General features: G+C 36.8%; 1 protein-coding gene across 1 annotated transcript; it reads left to right on the top strand.

Moving 5' to 3' along the window:
* Positions 1-8783: 8783 nt before the first annotated feature.
* LOC149839138 (thiamine pyrophosphokinase 1-like) lies at positions 8784-14826 on the top strand. The gene is made up of 6 exons (XM_090004014.1): positions 8784-8967; positions 9361-9457; positions 13089-13161; positions 13408-13509; positions 13713-13962; positions 14459-14826. Exons 1-6 carry the CDS (start codon positions 8835-8837, stop codon positions 14578-14580), a joined length of 777 nt encoding a protein of 258 aa, XP_089860140.1. The 5' UTR covers positions 8784-8834; the 3' UTR covers positions 14581-14826.
* The last annotated feature ends 4051 nt before the right edge of the window (positions 14827-18877 follow it).

Here is an 18877-nt window from a genome sequence, read left to right as displayed (position 1 = left end):
AACCGGATTTTATCCGGTATCCGACCTAATTCCGGTTAGGTTCTGTTTGCGAACCCTTGTCGGGAGGGATATGAGAGGGGTGACGGCGTCGACCATCCACGGATTCGACAACAACATCCTCAAGTGGACGTAGTCGAAAACCATGGATTTTAATATAAACTCCCCTCTTACCTCCACTCCTCGTTCCAAATCGGCGACACCAAGCGGCTGAGACCAATGGGGATTTTGTGGATCTCTGTAACCGCTTCCAACTCAGGCTCCCAAAGAGAGCCTTAGTTGCATTTGTAAGCCAAAACTCTATCCTATTATGATAAGATGTAGATGTGGTTTTGATTTCTTGCTACCAAATCTGATAATATTCTAATTTGAGAGAGATCTAAATCCGTTTACATGTAAAAAAGGCGGATCTGGTATGAGTTTTTCACCATTGGAATTCAAATCCGTTTAGTCAACATCCGATTAGTAGCGGTCACATCCAACCCGAATCCGAACCATTTACCTTGATAGGCTAAAGTTTTTAAGCATCACTAGGAGTGTTGGGACTTGGGAGGGAAGGGGGATACAAGGATGGGGTCTGGTTTTTTAATTTTATAAGTAGTGGTAGAAACCATGGTGACAAATATTAGGCCTTTTTATTTAATAAGGGAAAACCCAGTTCAAGTGCTCACAAAGGACTCAACTCATCTAATAAGGATGACTTGTGAACATCAACAAGCTGAAGGGATGTCACTAGTTTGAAACCCATGGGTGTGCATCCCTTGTTGTGAGAGAAAAAAACAAGGTGTACCTTCTGGTGGGGAAGGGGGGTCTGTAGTTTTTATACCAATAAGCTGGTGAGTGAGTGAGAGAGCTTTTCCTATTATCAAATAAAATAAAATAAAAAACTTAGTTTAGTAGGGCCTAAGAGCGAATGTTGCCCTGTTGCATGGCCCACCCCAAGCAATTAAAACCCCCTCGGTCACCCCTCACATGCCCATTAGGGAGCCTGCGAGTTTTGAACATTAGTGTATTTGAAAAATGCCAGAAAAGTGGCTTCTTTCTTGGGGTTTAAAATGTAACAATTTACATAATTTTTCTCCTTACTTTACATATTTTTCAGAACATTTTAACTTTCAAAAGATTCTAACATTTTGTTGAGATTTTTAGGAAAATGATTACTTTTTTTAATCTTCTTATAAGAACTCTTTTATGCACTTTTTGAGATCTACATACTTTTTTTAATATTTACAGAGAAACCACACTCAAGACCAAAGACCTAGCTGTGTTGGTTGTCTGTCGTACTTATGATCACTGTCCTACAGCGGAAAACTTCGCCGGCTTAATTACTCCTTGCTTCCAAGAAGTTTGCCTATGAGATTTGAACCTAGACCACCTGCCTAGCTGCCTAGGCCACATCCCACTATACCAAACCCCTTTGTGGTGAGATCTACATTAGGGGTGGCAAAATCTGACACGACCAGCCAACCCGCTTCTTAGGCGGGTTCGGGTTTGGCTTAAACGGGTTCGTGTTGTAAACGGGTCGACCCGCCTAACCCGTTTATTAAACGGGTCGGGTTCGTGTTAGGGGTATGCCAACCCGGCTGACCCGTTTAATAAACGGGTTAGGCGGGTGGGTCAACCCGTTTACCCAAACCCGACCCGCCAACCCATTTACCCGACCCTGACCCGCCCGCTAACCTGCCAACCCGTTTACCCGACCCGACCCATTTATTAAACGGGTTAACCGTGTCGTGTCGGTTACCCATTTAATAAATGGGTCGGGTTCGTTTTTGCCACAGCCTACCCGTTTAATAAACGGGTCGGGTTCGTGCTGAGGTATGCTGACCCACCAACCCGACCCGATTGCCACCCCTAATCTACATCCTTGACTATGATAAAAGTTTGATACTTGATAAGCAGCAATAAAGTTGATAACAAATGTTGTGATAATCATATGATAAATTTGCTTATCAGCAATATTACAAGAAAATTCCCAACTTTTACACCATCAAGCTGAGTGCACCTCCTTACGGGTGAGGGAGACTTGGGGTTTTTACACCATCAAGCTGATCACTATGTCATGGTTTTCACTAGTTATCCATGGATTGTGGCAGGAAATTTGGTGACTACCAACTGAAGGGGGTGGCATTATCATGATCCTATTTTCCTTCTGTTAGATCAATGAATGGTCTTAATTTTGATCTCAACCCAATCCATAAGAGGACTTTAATTGTATGATGCCAAGACTAGTTGATGGGCTAGGTGGACCATGTTGGCTTTACTATAGGTAGGGGTGTCAACCAATCGGGTTTGACTCGGACCCGACTTGTACCAAACCCTATAGGGTCAGGGTTTGGTAATAAAGAAGGAGACCCGATTAGAATCTGGGTTGGACCCAAAAATCCGATTAGTATATGGAGTCGGGTATGGTTTATGAAATCTCACACCAGACTCGAGTCTAACTCAAGTTCTAATTAAGATCCATGATTTTTCGATGTAAAAACATTAAAAATTATTACTTTATTGGGTTTTATCGTGTAATCCTTATAGGACCCAGGTATGGTTTTTCTTATGATTGACCTGGCTGAACCCCGATCAGATCTGGTACTGGCACCTCAAAGTTACATCCGGGTTTGAACCTACCAGGGTTGGAACCTGATCTGACTCATTGACAACCCTAATTATAGGTTTAGGTGGGATTTGAGTTTGGCATCATGAGTTAACATGGCACAATTGGGTTTGACATGTAGATTTAATTAATAGAATGGGCTAAATTTTAGTATTTAGGGTGCATAGTTGATATGGTAGTTTGAACTTTGAATCACATGTTTGCTGGCTTGTTATTGATACTCATAAATGGAATATTTTTTTCTTTTGATAATTGGGAAAATCATCACACTTTTTGAAAACTGCACCCAACACGAAAGCTTGGTTGCACTTGCTCAACCTGCCATACCTGTGGTCGTTGTGCCGACATAAAGCTCTGAGGCTAGGACCCTTACCCCTAGGGCCTATGCTACATGTTGGTTTGCATGAAGGAACAATGCCCATGAGAATAGAACCTTGACTACCTGTCTAACAGCCAAGGCCCCACCCCACTATATCAACCCCCTTTGGGGCATAAATCATCTCATGCGAGTGGAAAAATCATCTCACTTGCTCGCAAGCTTCTTCTTTTTTAATAGGCAAGTTGGGATTAGACCGACCCCACCAATTATACAAGGTACTATTGAGATTTGAACTTGCAATGTCCCAACACAAGGTGACATGCACTAATAGCTCCTACGAGCACCCCCCCCCCCCCTTTGTTCACTTGCTCACAAGCTCATTGGTGTAAAAACCTAAATCCATATTGTCGCCCAAGGAGTATTGTAACATTGATTTAATTAAAACACACAAATTGAGATATAAAAACTTGAAATTTTATTTTGGGATCTCTTCACCTATACAATAGTTTCTGACTTTCAGAGAACGTGAGGGCTTAAGAGTTGGTTGGATCCTTGTGTCTTTTTGAGCTCCCTTGAATGTATTGTCACTTGGGCCAAACTTTTTCAACTTGTTTTTTTTTCATCGCTGTTTTTTCTTGAAATTATGTAGCTTCTCCTTTTTATAGAGTTGCTAAACTTCTTTCATCATGGATGCTTTTTTTACTTGATGGATGTCATCTTTATCTCTAACTACCTTTATGCTTCTTGCTTTCTTACTTTATGGGTATCAACCATGGGTGGATGTGTCATCTTACCTTATAGGTACCAACCACAATATGAGTAAATGCTTGAGAGTTATGATGATGGATGATTGATTTATTATAACCATCACTAGGTACCTTTCTTTATCATAACCACCAAGATAAGATAAACTTATTATAACAAGCACAAGATATCCTTCTTTACCATAACCTGCAAGGGTATTAAGAGAGGTTACCATAACCAGCATAGGTTATCTTTTTTTACCATAACCATTAAGCATAACAAAAAAGGTTTATCGTAAGCAACACAAGTTATCCTCTTTTACCATACCAGCATGGTAAGAAATATTTATTATAGTCAGCTCAAGTTATCTTTCTTTATCGTAATCAACAAGTATGATAAGAGAGGTTTACCACAACTAATACAGGTTACCTTCTTTTACCATAACGGACAAGCATGATAAGAGAGATTTACTATAGCCTGCATATTTATTTTGTCATATACAAATGAATATATATTTAATAATTTTGACACACTTGCATATATATTTAAATTATTTATTTACTATTTTTATTTTTATTTTTTGTGCAAACAAGTACACTTAGCTTTCGCCATGAGGCAAAGAGCACATGAGAGTGGGCTTTGAACTTGTAACATTCTTTCACCTTGATGACTTTCGGGAGTCGTTCCTGCTAGATGAGCCAAGACCTGGTGAGCAGATAGATTATTATTTTAATTATGAGTGTAATCAACAATATTTTTGGGGCATTTTGATTATATATTTAGTTATATTGTCACTTTAAAATTGAAATTAAGGTACCAAGAGGTTTCTCTACATTACAAGGTCAACATTGGAATATATAAGTTTACTATAAACCAAGGTTTTAAAACCTGGTGACTCATCACTCAGCTCGCCCTTGAGTGACTCATGACTCAATCAAGTCAACTCGATGACTTGGTCGGGTCATGTTAACTTTATACAACAACAACAACAACTATACCTTCATCCCAAAACAATTGGGGTCGGCGATATGAACCAAAAAAGAAAATCATTTTGGATCCTCTATATGAATCCTTCTCCTCCAATCATTTCTATCCAATGTCATGTCCTCGATGAGGTTCAAAGCATTCATATCCTTTCCTATCATCTCCATCCAAGTCTTCTTAGGCCTACCTCGACCTCTTTTGACTAATATATTTTTCCATTTGTCCATCCTTTTAACTTGAGCATCATTAGGCCTTCGCCGAATATGTCCAAACCACCGTAAATGATTTTCTCTCATCTTATTTTCAATGGGTGCAATGCCTACCTTCTTACGTATCTCCTCGTTCTGAATCTTATCTTTTATTGTATTTTCACACATCCATCGAAGCATACGCATCTCAGCTACACTCATTTTTTGAATATGATGTCTCTTGGCCTCCCAACATTCTGTACCATATAGTAAAGCGGGCTTAATAGTCGTCCTATAAAACTTTCTTTTCAACCGCAATGACATTCTACGATCGCACAACACTCCAGTTGCACTCTTCCATTTCATCCACCCAACCTTTATCCTATTATTTACATCTCCATCAATTTCTCCATACTTTTGAATGATAGATCCCAAATATTTGAAATAGTCATCCACCGATATTTCTTGCTCGCCAAGCTTCACTACACTCCCATCACTACTTCATTGCTTACTAAATCGACATTCCATGTATTATGTCTTACTCTTACTCAACTTAAAACCTCTTGCTTCCAATGTCTGTCTCCATAATTCTAACTTAGCATTAACCCCAGCTCTAGACTCATCAATCAAAACAATATCATTAGCAAACAACATACACCACGACACATTTTCTTGAATTGGTCTCGTAAGCTCATCCATCACTATAGCAAATAGAAAAGGTTTTAAAGCAGATCCTTGATGTAACCCAACCGTTATAGGAAAATTGGTTGTCACCTCTCTACAAGTGCGGACATTGGTTACTACTCCTTCATACATATCTTTAATTATACTAATGTATTTGAGAGAAACACCTTTCTTCATCATTGTCCACCAGAGAACGTCCCTAGATACTCTATTGTATGTCTTCTCTAAATCAATAAAAACCATATGCAAATCATTGTTCCTCTCTCTATATCTCTCAATAATTTGTCTAAGAAGATGTATAACTTCCATAGTTGATCTTCCAGGCATAAAACCAAATTGATTCTCTGATATCATGACAACTTTCCTCAACCTATGCTCAATCACCCTCTCCCAAAGTTTCATAGTATGACTCATGAGTTTTATACCACGATAGTTTGTGCAATCTTGTATGTCACCCTTATTCTTATATAGAGGCACCAAAGTACTCTTCCTCCACTCCTTAGGCATCTTATTTGTCTGTCAAATCTTGTTAAAAAGATTTGTCAACCATTCTAAACCATTCTCACCCAAGCATTTCCAAACCTCGATAGGTATACCATCTGGTCCATCTGACTTTCTTGATTTCATTTTCTTTAAAGCCTCTGCAATTTCTTTCTAACTTTATATTTTGACTTTCTTGATGTCATGTTAACTTTATATTTCATATAAAATATATATTATTATTATTTATATTTTGTAGTATTTTACTAATATATTATATATAATAGACATTATATGATATTTTTTATAATATATTTACATATATAATATACATAATATTTATATTATATTTCATATAATATATGTAATTATATATATATATATATATATATATATATATATATATATATATATATATATATATGCATGAATCGCCCATGACTCGGTCGAGTCAGCCCATAACTCGACCGAGTTTTGTTAAAACCGAGTTAAACCTGATTTTTTATCCGATGACAAGGTGATCCGGGCTGAGTCACCGGGTGTACCTGGCGAGTTTTTAAACTATGCTATAAACCAATATGATATGTCATAATCAAGTGACTGGGAAATTTAATACACCTTCATGATACTCATGTGATTGAAATCTAAGTAATGAACATATGGTTGTAATGCAAGGTCACCCCCACTGTCTCTAACTAACGGTCAATTGAATTGACAATTAGCCACTTGAATGATGTTAGACAGGAGCACATGATGAATGATCCCACTGGTATGTATATGGAAATTAAGCATATGGTGGGGTTTGCTTAGATCACAATGACATGAGATAGATGGATATAAATTAAAGCCTACTGTGGGTTTTAAAATTTGTTGACTTCGGGGTGTTATCGGGTCGGATCTTGTTTGGGCCCACGTGAGTCCAAACTTGGATCCAACTTTGAGATGATGTATCGGGTCCGTACCCAGGTCCAATAGAGTCTACCGTAAGAAAAATCATACTCAGGTCCTACAATGATTCCATCAACCAGACTCGTCCATACCTGATAAATAATATCTTTTACATTGAAAAATCATGGGGCTTACTCAGAAATCAGGTCAGACCCGGGCCTGGTATTAAATTACCGTTGCCGCCTCTATATACTAATAGGATCCTTTAGATTCAACATGGTTTGTAATCGGACTTCCTTCTTTATTACCAAACCCTGACTCTATAGGTTTTGGTATGGGTCAGGTCCAAGTCAAACTCGACCCATTGACACCCTTATTTTGTATACACAAGTATGAATGTGGGAAAATATGCTGAAAACCAGAACCTGTGCTACCTAAGCGTCTCTCTCTTGTTGGCTGGTAGTTGGATAGCCTGGACGGCTAGCCCAACTTGAGTTATTGATTCACATTAGTTTTGGCCTGCCTTATGGTGCCGTCCCATTTGACCTGCCTTACTTATGGTCGTTGTCCTAGTGACATGAAACTGTGGTGTACTCCCCTCGACCCTTAAGAAGAACTACCATATGGGAATTTGAACTTGGGGTGAGAGGAAAGCTCCCTATCACCAAACCTGAGAGCCATGTGGGCAATCCTTGGGGTCTAAAGAAAAACCTAATTGGAAACTAAAACTTGAATTAGCTCAACATTGCGCCTTTTAGAAACAAGTTTAGGTGGCCTATCAGGAACCATTTCTTACTCATGATTTAAAAGTTGTGAACTTGTGATACTATCTTTGTATATGTTGCAAAGAATGAGTAGAATGGTCGGCACCTATGTCGCACCAACTCTTTTAACAGGGCACCGCACCCGCATCACACATGCACCTAGGCAGGTGCGACACTTAGACTTAGCTTCCTTGTGTTAAGTCAAGTCAACCACTAAGGTTCATTTCTATCCAAAAGTAGATTCATTTAACTCTAATAAAGTTTACTTTTATCTATATTATATATATAAATATATAAAATGCACACAAATATTAGTGTTAACTTAAAACTGTTAAAATTTATATATATATATATATATATATATATATATATATATATATATATATATATATATATCAGGTTTTAAGAGGGTTAAAACATCAACTGCCTACAATGTACCATATTTTAAAACCTTCAAACAACATATTTTAAGGTAGAGACTATAATTCAAGAGTCATCCCTGCTATTTTAATCATGCTGAACACATCAATGAGGTCAGATCTGTTGAAAACAACCTCTCCCTATGAGTTCCACCTACCGTATTAGAAAACCTTGTTAACCATTGGTTTGAAGTTTGAACCCTTAGCATTGAATGAAATGAAACCTACCTCATAGTCAAGGGAGGCATTTCAAAGATCAGATGATCTCCAAAAGGAGGCAGTAAATGCTAACACCTTCCTACTATCTTAAAACCCTTAAAAACCAGTGGCTTTGTAACAAATATCATGATATTTACACAACTGATAAAAATATTGCAAGAAAATAACTAAAATTTTAAAGGGTAATTTATTGCAATATTTTCAAAATATCACTATTTTTTGTAAAAACATAAATATCGTGTTTTAAACCCAATATTTATGTTTTCAATGCGTATTTGCATGAAAAAGTCATGTCCTTTTTATTTTTAATATATTTTATTTGTATTTATTCATAAAAATTTTAATATGTTTAGCATTGCCAATACTTTGCCCAAAAAACGCAAGTTTTATTTTTATTTTTATATCGCGAGTTTTTGGTTGCCGATATTTCGCAATCACGTGGGTAGCCCCTTGAGGTCGAGGCGATCATCCTCTTGACGTTGACAAAGCGAAGTAAGCTTGTTGCAGAAGAGAGAGAGAGAGAGAGAGAGAGAGAGAATGGGGGCGGTAATGAAGCACGCCTCCACCTTCCTTCTCCCTTATCTTCCCGACGATAACCCCAATCAGAACTTCGCCCTCGTCGTTCTCAATCAACAACTTCCCATCTTCACCCCTCTTCTTTGGAAGCACGGTAAAAACAAAAAAAAAAAAAATACCTTCTCTTTTGTTTTTTTCCTGCAATTTCTTCCGTTTTCTTTGAATTCTGGCTTGTGATTATCCCTCCTTTTGTGTTTCTTCTTGGGAGTTTGAGAATTGAGTGTTGAATCAACCGTATCATTGATTCTATAGTCTTCTTTTCATTTTTTCTCTATTTGTTTTCTCTTCTTGGTTACGGAGTTTTGGTTCTGAATTTGCTACTGTTTCTTTGGAATTGGGGTTTACCTCCGAATGATGAGAACTGGGTGCCCAATGCAGAATTAGAACCTTTTGCTATGTTTTTAGGTGAAACCATGTTATAGTTTACTTGTTTTTTGGTTGAATTTTGCTCTTGCATAACGTGAGGGACGTTGGGGATGTAGAGCAGCACATTTGAGAGTGTGCGCGGATGGAGGAGCTAATCGTCTCTACGATGAGATGCCCAAACTATTGTCTCACGAGGATCCCTTGGATGTGCGTACAAGGTAAAGAAACTGCCCTGTAGCTCAATCTCTTATTTTCATTGTAGAACATATATATACTTTTTTAGCCTACCGGCGTTTTGAAGGGGTTTTTCATGTTTTCGTTAAATCTGACTATTCAGATGTGTTCTACATGTTTGATTTTATAAGAATCGACTCTTGGATCGTCCGATTCCTACAAGCAGGTAGGTTTTTATAAGGTTTAAAAACCGACGGTCTAAGAATTTTATAAATATTCAATGCTTAAAAATTCATGTTTTTTATGAAAAAAAAATGATCCAATTGTCGTTTCCTATCAAATCGACCATGTTGATCACATCTGCAGGGTCAGATTTACAAAAAAACAACAACTCGAAAACAACCGTTCACTTGTGGTAGGTTGACGGTAAGCTAGAAATGGTAGTTAGCTACCACCTCTCTCTCTCTCTCTCTCTCTCTCTCTCTCTCTTTCTATATATATATATATATATATATATATATATATATATATATATATATATATATATATATATATATATAAGGAATTTGTCTGTTATGACCCTACAAGAAAACCACACTTGCTGCTTAATCTTAATCTGTGGATGTGTTTTTCATCATAGTTTAGTCAGCAGAAAATATGTATTAGATTAAGTATTTTTTCATCCCATTCATATTGAACTAAACCTTGTTGGTAAAATATTCAAGTTTTTCATTAAATCAATTCAATCTAAAGCATGTAAAATAATCTACGACAAACGCCTCTACAGATGTTCAGATTTCTCCAAAAAACACCTGCAACTTTGTGATTGCAATGTATAAGCAAGCTTGTCAAGAGCTTCAAAAATCAGCAGCTCACATTTTATTCTTAAAAATCATATTTTTACGTGAGAAAAACATGGTCCAAGGTGCGACCCCTAACCGGAAAAAGAAAAGCGCTGAACACATCTATGATGAGAGATTGAGTTGATACAACTATGATTTCCCAACTAGATTGTGCATTAAAAAAAAGATTCAAATACATAATGTTTCAAAAACCAATATGTTACTAATTAGTAAACACCAAGCAAAGAAGGTCAACAGTCTTTCATTTGCTCAAATTGAATTCAGGCCTTTATCTGTGAAGAATGCACCAATGATGGAAAAAAACAATGGAGCAAAATTCCCCCATAAAACTCACACACAATACCCATACATTTGAAGGAGAAGAATCCCAGAGAGAGACAGAGGTGAGCCATGGAGAATGCATCAACGGAAGAAGAAGAAGAAGAAAAAGAAGAAATAAAAGACGAAGAAGAAGATTGCTTCTACTCTAGCGGAGATGGGGAGAGAGCTATGTCACATGGGTGCGGGGATGCGACACTTCCAAAAAACCCGGGTGCGGGGGTGTGGCAAATATATATATATAAAGTCCAAAAGTTGAACATAAATGACCCTGGGTGCGTTGACTGCACCCAAGGTCAAGTTGACCGCATCGGGTGCGGGTGCGGCACCTAGTTGGAGAATCCCTGTGACATATAGGGCAAAAAAAAATTTTTCTTGGCAAAAATATATTTTTTTAAGTCCAAAAAATTGGACCAAAATGTCCCTGGGTGCATTGACCGCACCCGCGTCGCGTCGACGCGGGTGCGGCACCCTGCTAGCCGAATCCCTGTGACATAGGGCGAGAGAGAGAGCATAGTAGGGATCCTCATGGGAGAGAGAGAGCAGAGGAGGGATCCACATTTCTGATAATGGAGAAAGAGATCGTAAAAGCAAGAAAAAAAATACTACATACCAAAAAGGCATACAAGCCACAAAAATTTGGTAAATGACAATAAAACCTAAAAAAACACCCACTCATTTTGTAATCTGGAATATTTTAAAAAAAATGAAAATTGATAGACAATTTCATTAATGGCATTCAACCCTCAATGATTCCTTTGTCAATACTAAAATGTTAGAATGGGATAATTTTTTTGCTCCGCCCTTGATCACTACTTTATAAGTAGTATACATATACATATAAATATGTATATATATATAAGAGAGAGAGAGAGAGAGAGAGAGAAAATACTCTGGAACACCATTTGACATCCTTGCCATTTATGTACGCAATGAACATGTGCTCTTCTTTCTTTAATTCAGTTCTTTGAATAGGACATTTGTGAACTATAAAAAAAATCATGGTTTTTTTTAGGGTTAGTCGTTATTTTACATGAAGTTTAAAAAAGTGAATGAAGTTCTTTTATTTCAGCTGTTTGCTTAGTTGTCAAGGAAAGGGAGGACTTCACATCTTATGTGAGTTTGTTGAATGTCTTCTATTATTGGTTTGACTGTAGTTAGCAGAAGCTTCTTGCTAGATGGGGAAGCTCGCTTAAGAAGCGGGAAACTCCTCGCTTCCCCGAAAGGAGGGGAAGCTTTGATAAACCCGCTTCCAAATTATGGGAAACTCGGTTCCCTTTAGTGGGAAGCCCGCTTTCTCCTCGTTTTCCAATTTGATTCCCTTTCGCTTCCTTAACGTTTCTCGCTTCTTGTCACTTCTCACTCGCTTCTCCCTCACTTTCTATGTTTTTTATATTAGAAAATTAAAATATTTGTTAACAAGCTTGCATGTTGGTTTTATATCTATTTATATTTGTCTTTACATCATTTCTTATTTGCTTCTGCCCCCACTTCATACTGCTTTTTATGTGTTTCCTTTTCACTTTTCATGCACTTCCATAATCGCTTCGCAATTGTATCTCGCTTCCCGCATCATACTACTTTTTAGCACTCGCTTCCGCTTCATGCATCGCTTCTCACATCCATTTCGTTTCCTGGTAACTATGGGTTTGACATTGATGATAGATCATTTTCTTCTATTTTGCATAGGACATGGAATATTTGTTGTTGGTATGGATTGGTGAAATTAGGGTCCTATTATACATGATCTTATGTACAGGATTGTTCAACATATATGTGTGCAGCATAACAATAAGGGTGGTTTGAGATTACAAAGAACTTGCAATGTCCAGCTAATATGTCATGAATATATGTTTGTCGATGACAATATGAACACAACCATTATGATAACACAGGATCAATTTTCTGGAAGGTGCATTTGTATGATGATAGGCACAAGGGGTCACCTCAAAAGATAACTTGAGGACAGAAGTTGGAACTGTATTTTATAGTAGCATACTGATAAGGAAAAAATAAATCTTTAACCATAAGAGATCTCCTTCATATAACATGGAATATGTACAATGAGGTATTAGATGCTAATTGCAACTAATGATCCCCTTTGAGGTTCTCTATAGGAAAACAGCTAACCTGCTTCAAACATATCGTGATAAATCAATTGATTTGTTAGAAAGTATAATAACAAAAATATCAGAGAAGCTAATATGATAATATGAACTTGACAATGTTCAACTATCTCCTGTTATCATTGATTTCTTCATTATCACTAAAAGTTATTCAGTTGTGCAGTTATCAAGTTCATTTTCTTCTGTGTATTGGAGAACCAAATTCTTCAATTTTTGGTTTCTTTTTTCTTGCAACATTTTGTGAAGTTATGTTTGCTGGTACTGATCCGTCAAGCCCCTCTTGTGATAGAATGCTTTTGTGTTGAATTTCCTTGTTAATTTTCTTAGCTGCTGATGAAGATCGATTTTGTTTTCATTTTTTTTATCAGATACAAGCCAGATGTGATAAAGGGTGACATGGACTCAATTAGGGCAGAAGTACAAAAGTTTTATACTGATTTGGTACTTCATCCCACTCCTGTTAAAGGTCTTCCTTTTCATTATTTCTGCATCAAGTAAAAAAATCCTTCAGAATTTTCAAGTTAGAAAAAAATTAGCATTTCATTGTTTAGGAAATTATGCTGTGGGCAATTCTAGAAGAACAAAATCATTAATATATAGAGCAATGAAGCATGGACAACTGAACTGGGTTTATCAACTCTCTTGTTACATACATTTCATACAAGCTAACCTGAATGTGGATTACAGGGGACAGAAGTAGTGGATGAGTCATATGATCAGGATACCACGGATTTGCACAAATGTGTATCATTTATCAGAGGTTGCATGCCAAACCTGGAGAAGTCAAACGTACGTGGTATCTAGAATTTTTGATGAATTGTGGATCACAGCCTACTCTTTGCAACAGACTGGAGATTTATAACATGAAAAAATGTGGTTTAAAGATTTTTGTAATTACTTTGATAGAGTTCAAAATCTTTTCCAACCTTTTTTAACGTTTTTCATTTTATTTTGAACTCCTATATCTATGTGTTTTCTCTATGCTGATGCAGTTGGGCATTCTTATTGCTGGAGCTCTGGGAGGCAGATTTGACCATGAGGTTGGAAACATCAATGTCCTCCATAGATTTCCAGACACCCGGATAATTCTTTTATCCGATGATAGCATAGTGTATCTTCTTCCAAAGACACACCAGCATGAGATCCATATTCAGTCACTTGTCGAGGGCCCACACTGTGGTCTCTTTCCCATTGGCACACCATCCACAAGCACCACAACCACTGGCCTACAGTGGGATCTCAGTAAGTCCATCTTTCCTTTTCCCTGCATTCATCTTCTGTAGATTTCATCTTCCTCAAAAAAAAAATTACTGTAGATTTCATCAACACTGTGATGATTATCAAATATGTACACGCACCCCATTGACATAATCTGAATTTCAAAATTTAGCACAAGTTCTTCATTTTTAGTCTGCATTTATTTCTAGGATTATGAGGTGTGAAAGTTGGCACGAGATGTGCTGCTGGTTTCAACATAATGGAATCACACGCTCAAATTGTCTCCCATAAGGTCATGACAGTTAATGAAAGCTAAAAGCTATTGATTGCTTGTTTAAAATTGTCAATAAATTGTTTACCTTGTTTAAAATAAGCGATTACTTCTGTAAGATATTGTAACTCCCATCGTGCACACGTTGCATACATCCACCTTTCATGAAAGATTACATGAGATAGTTCTCAAATTTATTTCTGTGCACATTGTGAACCACTGTTTTATCTTGTGATTGGTGTGTTTCAGCTGAGTCAGAAATGAGATTTGGTGGTCTTATAAGCACTTCAAATATAGTTCGAGAAGAGAAGATCACGGTGCGCTCTGATTCGGATCTGTTATGGACTGTATCCATTCGAAAGCCCAATTGAAACCATTTCTGTTTTGCATTGTTTTTGTTGGAGAAGAATCTCAAGCTTAAGCTGTTTTCTTGATTGTTTTTGTTTACATATCAAGTTGTGATCGTTCTCTTATGGAGCAACTGGTCAAAATTGGTTGGATTAAATAATTGATTGTTTTTCCTTATGTCTATAATTGTGGTCGTTTTTTCCTTCAAAAATAATTGTAATCCTTTTCAAATATAAATAATAGCTCATTGGCCATCGAAGCTTACAGAACTTCCATTATTGCATTCATCTATAATGCTATTAACAGGCCAGACATGGAGAAGCTTGCATTATCGGCATCATCAATAATGTGATTGACCAAGGTTGCCAGGTTAGGAAACAGACACGAAAAACAATACAGGAAGTGGAAGCAAGAAGTGAGACATTTTAAAATTTATATGAAGTGAAATGCGAAAAATCAATTTAAAAGCGAAACAAGTGATATGGGAATCGAACAAGAAACAAATAAAAAAAACTAAAATAAAAATAAATATTCTTAAATATTATGTTTTTTTATATAAAATTTTATTTTTTTGTCAACAACAACAACAACAACTACGCCTTCATCCCAAAACAATTGGGGTCGGCGATATGAACCAACAAAGAAAATCATTATGGGTCTTCCACATGAATCCTTCTCCTCCATTCATTTCTATCCAATGCCATGTCCTCGGTGAGGTTCAAAGCATTCATATCCTTTCTTATCACCTCCATCCATGTCTTCTTAGGCCTACCCCAACCTCTTTTAACTAATATATTTTCCCATTTCTCCATCCTTCTAACTGGAGCATCATTAGGCCTTCGTCGAATATGTCTAAACCACCGTAAACGATTCTCTCTCATCTTATTTTCAATGGGTGCAACGCCTACCTTCTTACGTATCTCCTCGTTCCGAATCTTATCTTTTATTGTATTTCCACACATCCATCTCAGCATACGCATCTCAGTTACACTCGTTTTTTGAATATGATGTCTCTTGGCAGCCCAACATTCCGTACTATATAGTAAAGCGGGCCTAATAGTCGTCCTATAAAACTTTCCCTTCAACCGCAATGGCATTCTACAATCGCACAACACTCCAGTTGCACTCTTCAATTTCATCCACCCAACCTTTATCCTATGATTTACATCTCCATCAATTTCTCCATACTTTTGAATGATAGATCCCAAATATTTGAAAGAATCATCCATCGGTATTTCGTGCTCACCAAGCTTCACTACACTCCCATCACTACTTCGTTGCTTACTAAATCGACATTCCATGTATTCTGTCTTACTCTTACTCAACTTAAAACCTCTTGCTTCCAATGTCTGTCTCCATAATTCTAACTTAGCATTAACCCCAGCTCTAGACTCATCAATCAAAACAATATCATCAGCAAACAACATACACCACGACACATTTTCTTGAATTGATCTCGTAAGCTCATCCATCACTATAGCAAATAGGAAAGGGCTTAAAGCAGATCCTTGATGTAACCCAACCGTTATAGGAAAATTGGTTGTCAACCCTCCACAAGTGCGAACATTAGTTACTACTCCTTCATACATATCTTTAATTATACTAATGTACTTGAGAGAAACACTTTTCTTCATCATTGTCCACCAGAGAACGTCCCTAGGTACTCTATCGTAAGCCTTCTCCAAATCAATAAAAACCATATGCAAATCTTTGTTCCTCTCTCTATTTCTCTCAATAAGTTGTCTAAGAAGATGTATAGCTTCCATAGTTGATCTTCCAGGCATAAAACCAAATTGATTCTCCGATATCATGACAATCTTCCTCAGCCTAGACTCAATCACCCTCTCCCAAAGTTTCATAGTATGACTCATGAGTTTTATACCACGATAGTTTGTGCAATCTTGTATATCACCCTTATTCTTATATAGAGGCACCAAAGTACTCTTCCTCCACTCATTAGGCATCTTATTTGTCCGCCAAATCTTGTTAAAAAGATTTGTCAACCATTCTAAACCTTTCTCTCCCAAGCATTTTCAAGCCTCGATAGGTATACCATCTGGGCCAACTGCCCTTCTTGATTTCATTTTCTTCAAAGCCTCTGCAATTTCTTTCTTTTGAATCTTGCGCATGAAGTCATGATTCATCTCATGAAAAGGAATTGAAAAGTCTCCAAGATCCTGAGCATGACTTTCATTAAATAGCTTATCAAAATAATCTTTTCATCTCTCCTTAATCTCCTCATCTTTGACTAAAACCCTTTGTGTTTCATCTTTGATACATCTAACCATACCCAGATCTCTCGATTTCCTATCTCTCATCTTTGCAAGCCTATAAATATCCTTCTCACCCTTTTTGGTATCCAACTTGTCATAAACCTCCTTATATACCTTATCCCTCGCGTTCCGAACTACTTTTTAGCTAAAAATGATGGTTACCAATTTAGAAAAAGTACATTAGAAGTGAGTAAAAAGTGTAAGAGAAAGTACATGAAAACATGAAAAGAAGCATATAGGAAGCATAGGAAAAGCATGGAAAAGTCGGAGATTCTTATCAAGTTCTAGAAGAGAGTATGGTGCTTTCCAAATGAGTTTGTAAAAAGTGCACTTTCCAGTTATCTAAAAAGCTTACGGTAATTCTCTGCTATCAACAGGGTAGACATGGAGACAAAAATGATAATGATACCATTTCTATATTTGATTAAAAAGTACATCTCTTTTTCCCTTCTGGTGCAGCAAGAGCTTTTGAAGTGTGATGGATAAATATGGGCTAGACTTGTTATGCAGTTGGACCTTTGCAAATGTTTCCTGTGTATGTTGCTGAAATTAATTCTAATCTCGAGCCAAATTCAGGAATTCAAACACTTTTCTGAATAAACTGCTGCCGGGTTCTGCACTTACCGGGGTTTTATATGTAAACCGGCTAGCATATAGCGATTGAAGGCCACAACTCGTATGACCCTTTGTCACATCTTCAAACTCTTAGAATATTGTGGTTTGTCTCCATGATTTGTTAATAGATTTGGATTTATGAAAATATTTTTTCTATACAGTTCTAAGGCAAAAAGTGACACTTTCCAAAATGTCCCACAATTTTGGAAAAAAAATTCATGTCCAAATTCACAAATGCTAACATTTTTAAGACCTTTTAACCTTTCGCACCCGCGAACCTCATGAGGTTCACACAATGCCTATCATAAAAAAGTACATTTGCACGATGATTTTAAGGACTTCACAATGTTCGCATAAGCAAATTTGCAAACCTCCTGCAAGTAAAATCTGCATACCTACACAAATAATAATAATAATAAAAATTTGTATATAACATGACATCCACAAGCTACAGTAACAGATCCCTAAAGAGGTCCATAGCAAAATTCGCATATTAATGTTTGTGAATATCCTTGACTTTTGCACTCTAATCGATCTCCAAAAATAAGGTACTACATTGGCATATATAGTATGACATTCACAAGCTAATATGTGAATCTCCGTGATTGATCTTTAATGAGGTACGCAAATATGTGGCAACATTCGCATATAATTTTTGTGAATATCCTTGACCTTTGCACTATTGTCCTCAATGAGGTTCACAAATATTTTTTACATTTTTTTCATTTTATCCGATATTTTTTCCCTGCACCTTGTCAACTAGAGGCACAAACAGATCGCAAATGCAAACACTAGACCCAAATCTGAATTTACTTCAGATGAAATAAGAATGAATCTTAATCCAAAATGCAAATGATAATATTGAATCCTAGAAAAATAAAAGAAAAAAAGCTATTTACTTGTAAAAAAATGCAACCAGGTTGGATTTTGATTTGAATCAATTTGATATCTGACTTAAAATACTAATCCTAATTCGACCTGAATCTGAAAGTAATTTGATCCGAATGCACATTCAGATCTTGTTTGAAGGATCTAAATCCAGTTATAACATGTTGGACTCGGATCAGATATCCTATCCATTTGCAGCCCTATTCTCAACAGACAGAGAGAGAGAGAGAGAGAGATGGGAATAGTTATTGTTAAAATTATTACTTCTGTTCTGTAAATGGTAAGCTCTGTTCTTCCAAATTTAGTCCTAATTTCATCTTCACAAACCAAGGGAATAGTGCTTATCTTGTTTTTCTCTATTACAATGACCTATGGATTAATGCTAGGGTTTTTTTGCAAATTGTTCTCCACATTATATCCGATTTGCAAAATAGTCCCTGCCTTATCAGGTTTTACAAATTGGTCCCTGCCTTTCTCACCATTATTGTAAATTCCTCCTTCCGTCAACAGGCGTTAGTTTAACCGTGGTCAAACACTGACCATG

The sequence above is a fragment of the Nuphar pumila genome, chromosome 4 (assembly GCF_984573655.1).
Source record: "Nuphar pumila chromosome 4, dmNupPumi1.hap1.1, whole genome shotgun sequence".
NCBI classification, from domain to species: Eukaryota; Viridiplantae; Streptophyta; class Magnoliopsida; order Nymphaeales; family Nymphaeaceae; genus Nuphar; species Nuphar pumila.
The sequence above is the reverse complement of the archived record's forward strand: the minus strand, read 5'-3'. Positions and strand labels throughout refer to the sequence as shown.

What these genes read in the sequence shown, in the direction of transcription:
- LOC149839138 (XM_090004014.1), top strand. Translation starts at nt 8,835, where the DNA reads ATGGGGGCGGTAATGAAGCACGCCTCCACCTTCCTTCTCCCTTATCTT. An exon ending in CAAACCTGGAGAAGTCAAAC is followed by an intron (nt 13,510 to 13,712) that starts GTACGTGGTATC and finishes ATGCTGATGCAG; the next exon opens with TTGGGCATTCTTATTGCTGG. An exon ending in TGGCCTACAGTGGGATCTCA is followed by an intron (nt 13,963 to 14,458) that starts GTAAGTCCATCT and finishes GGTGTGTTTCAG; the next exon opens with CTGAGTCAGAAATGAGATTT.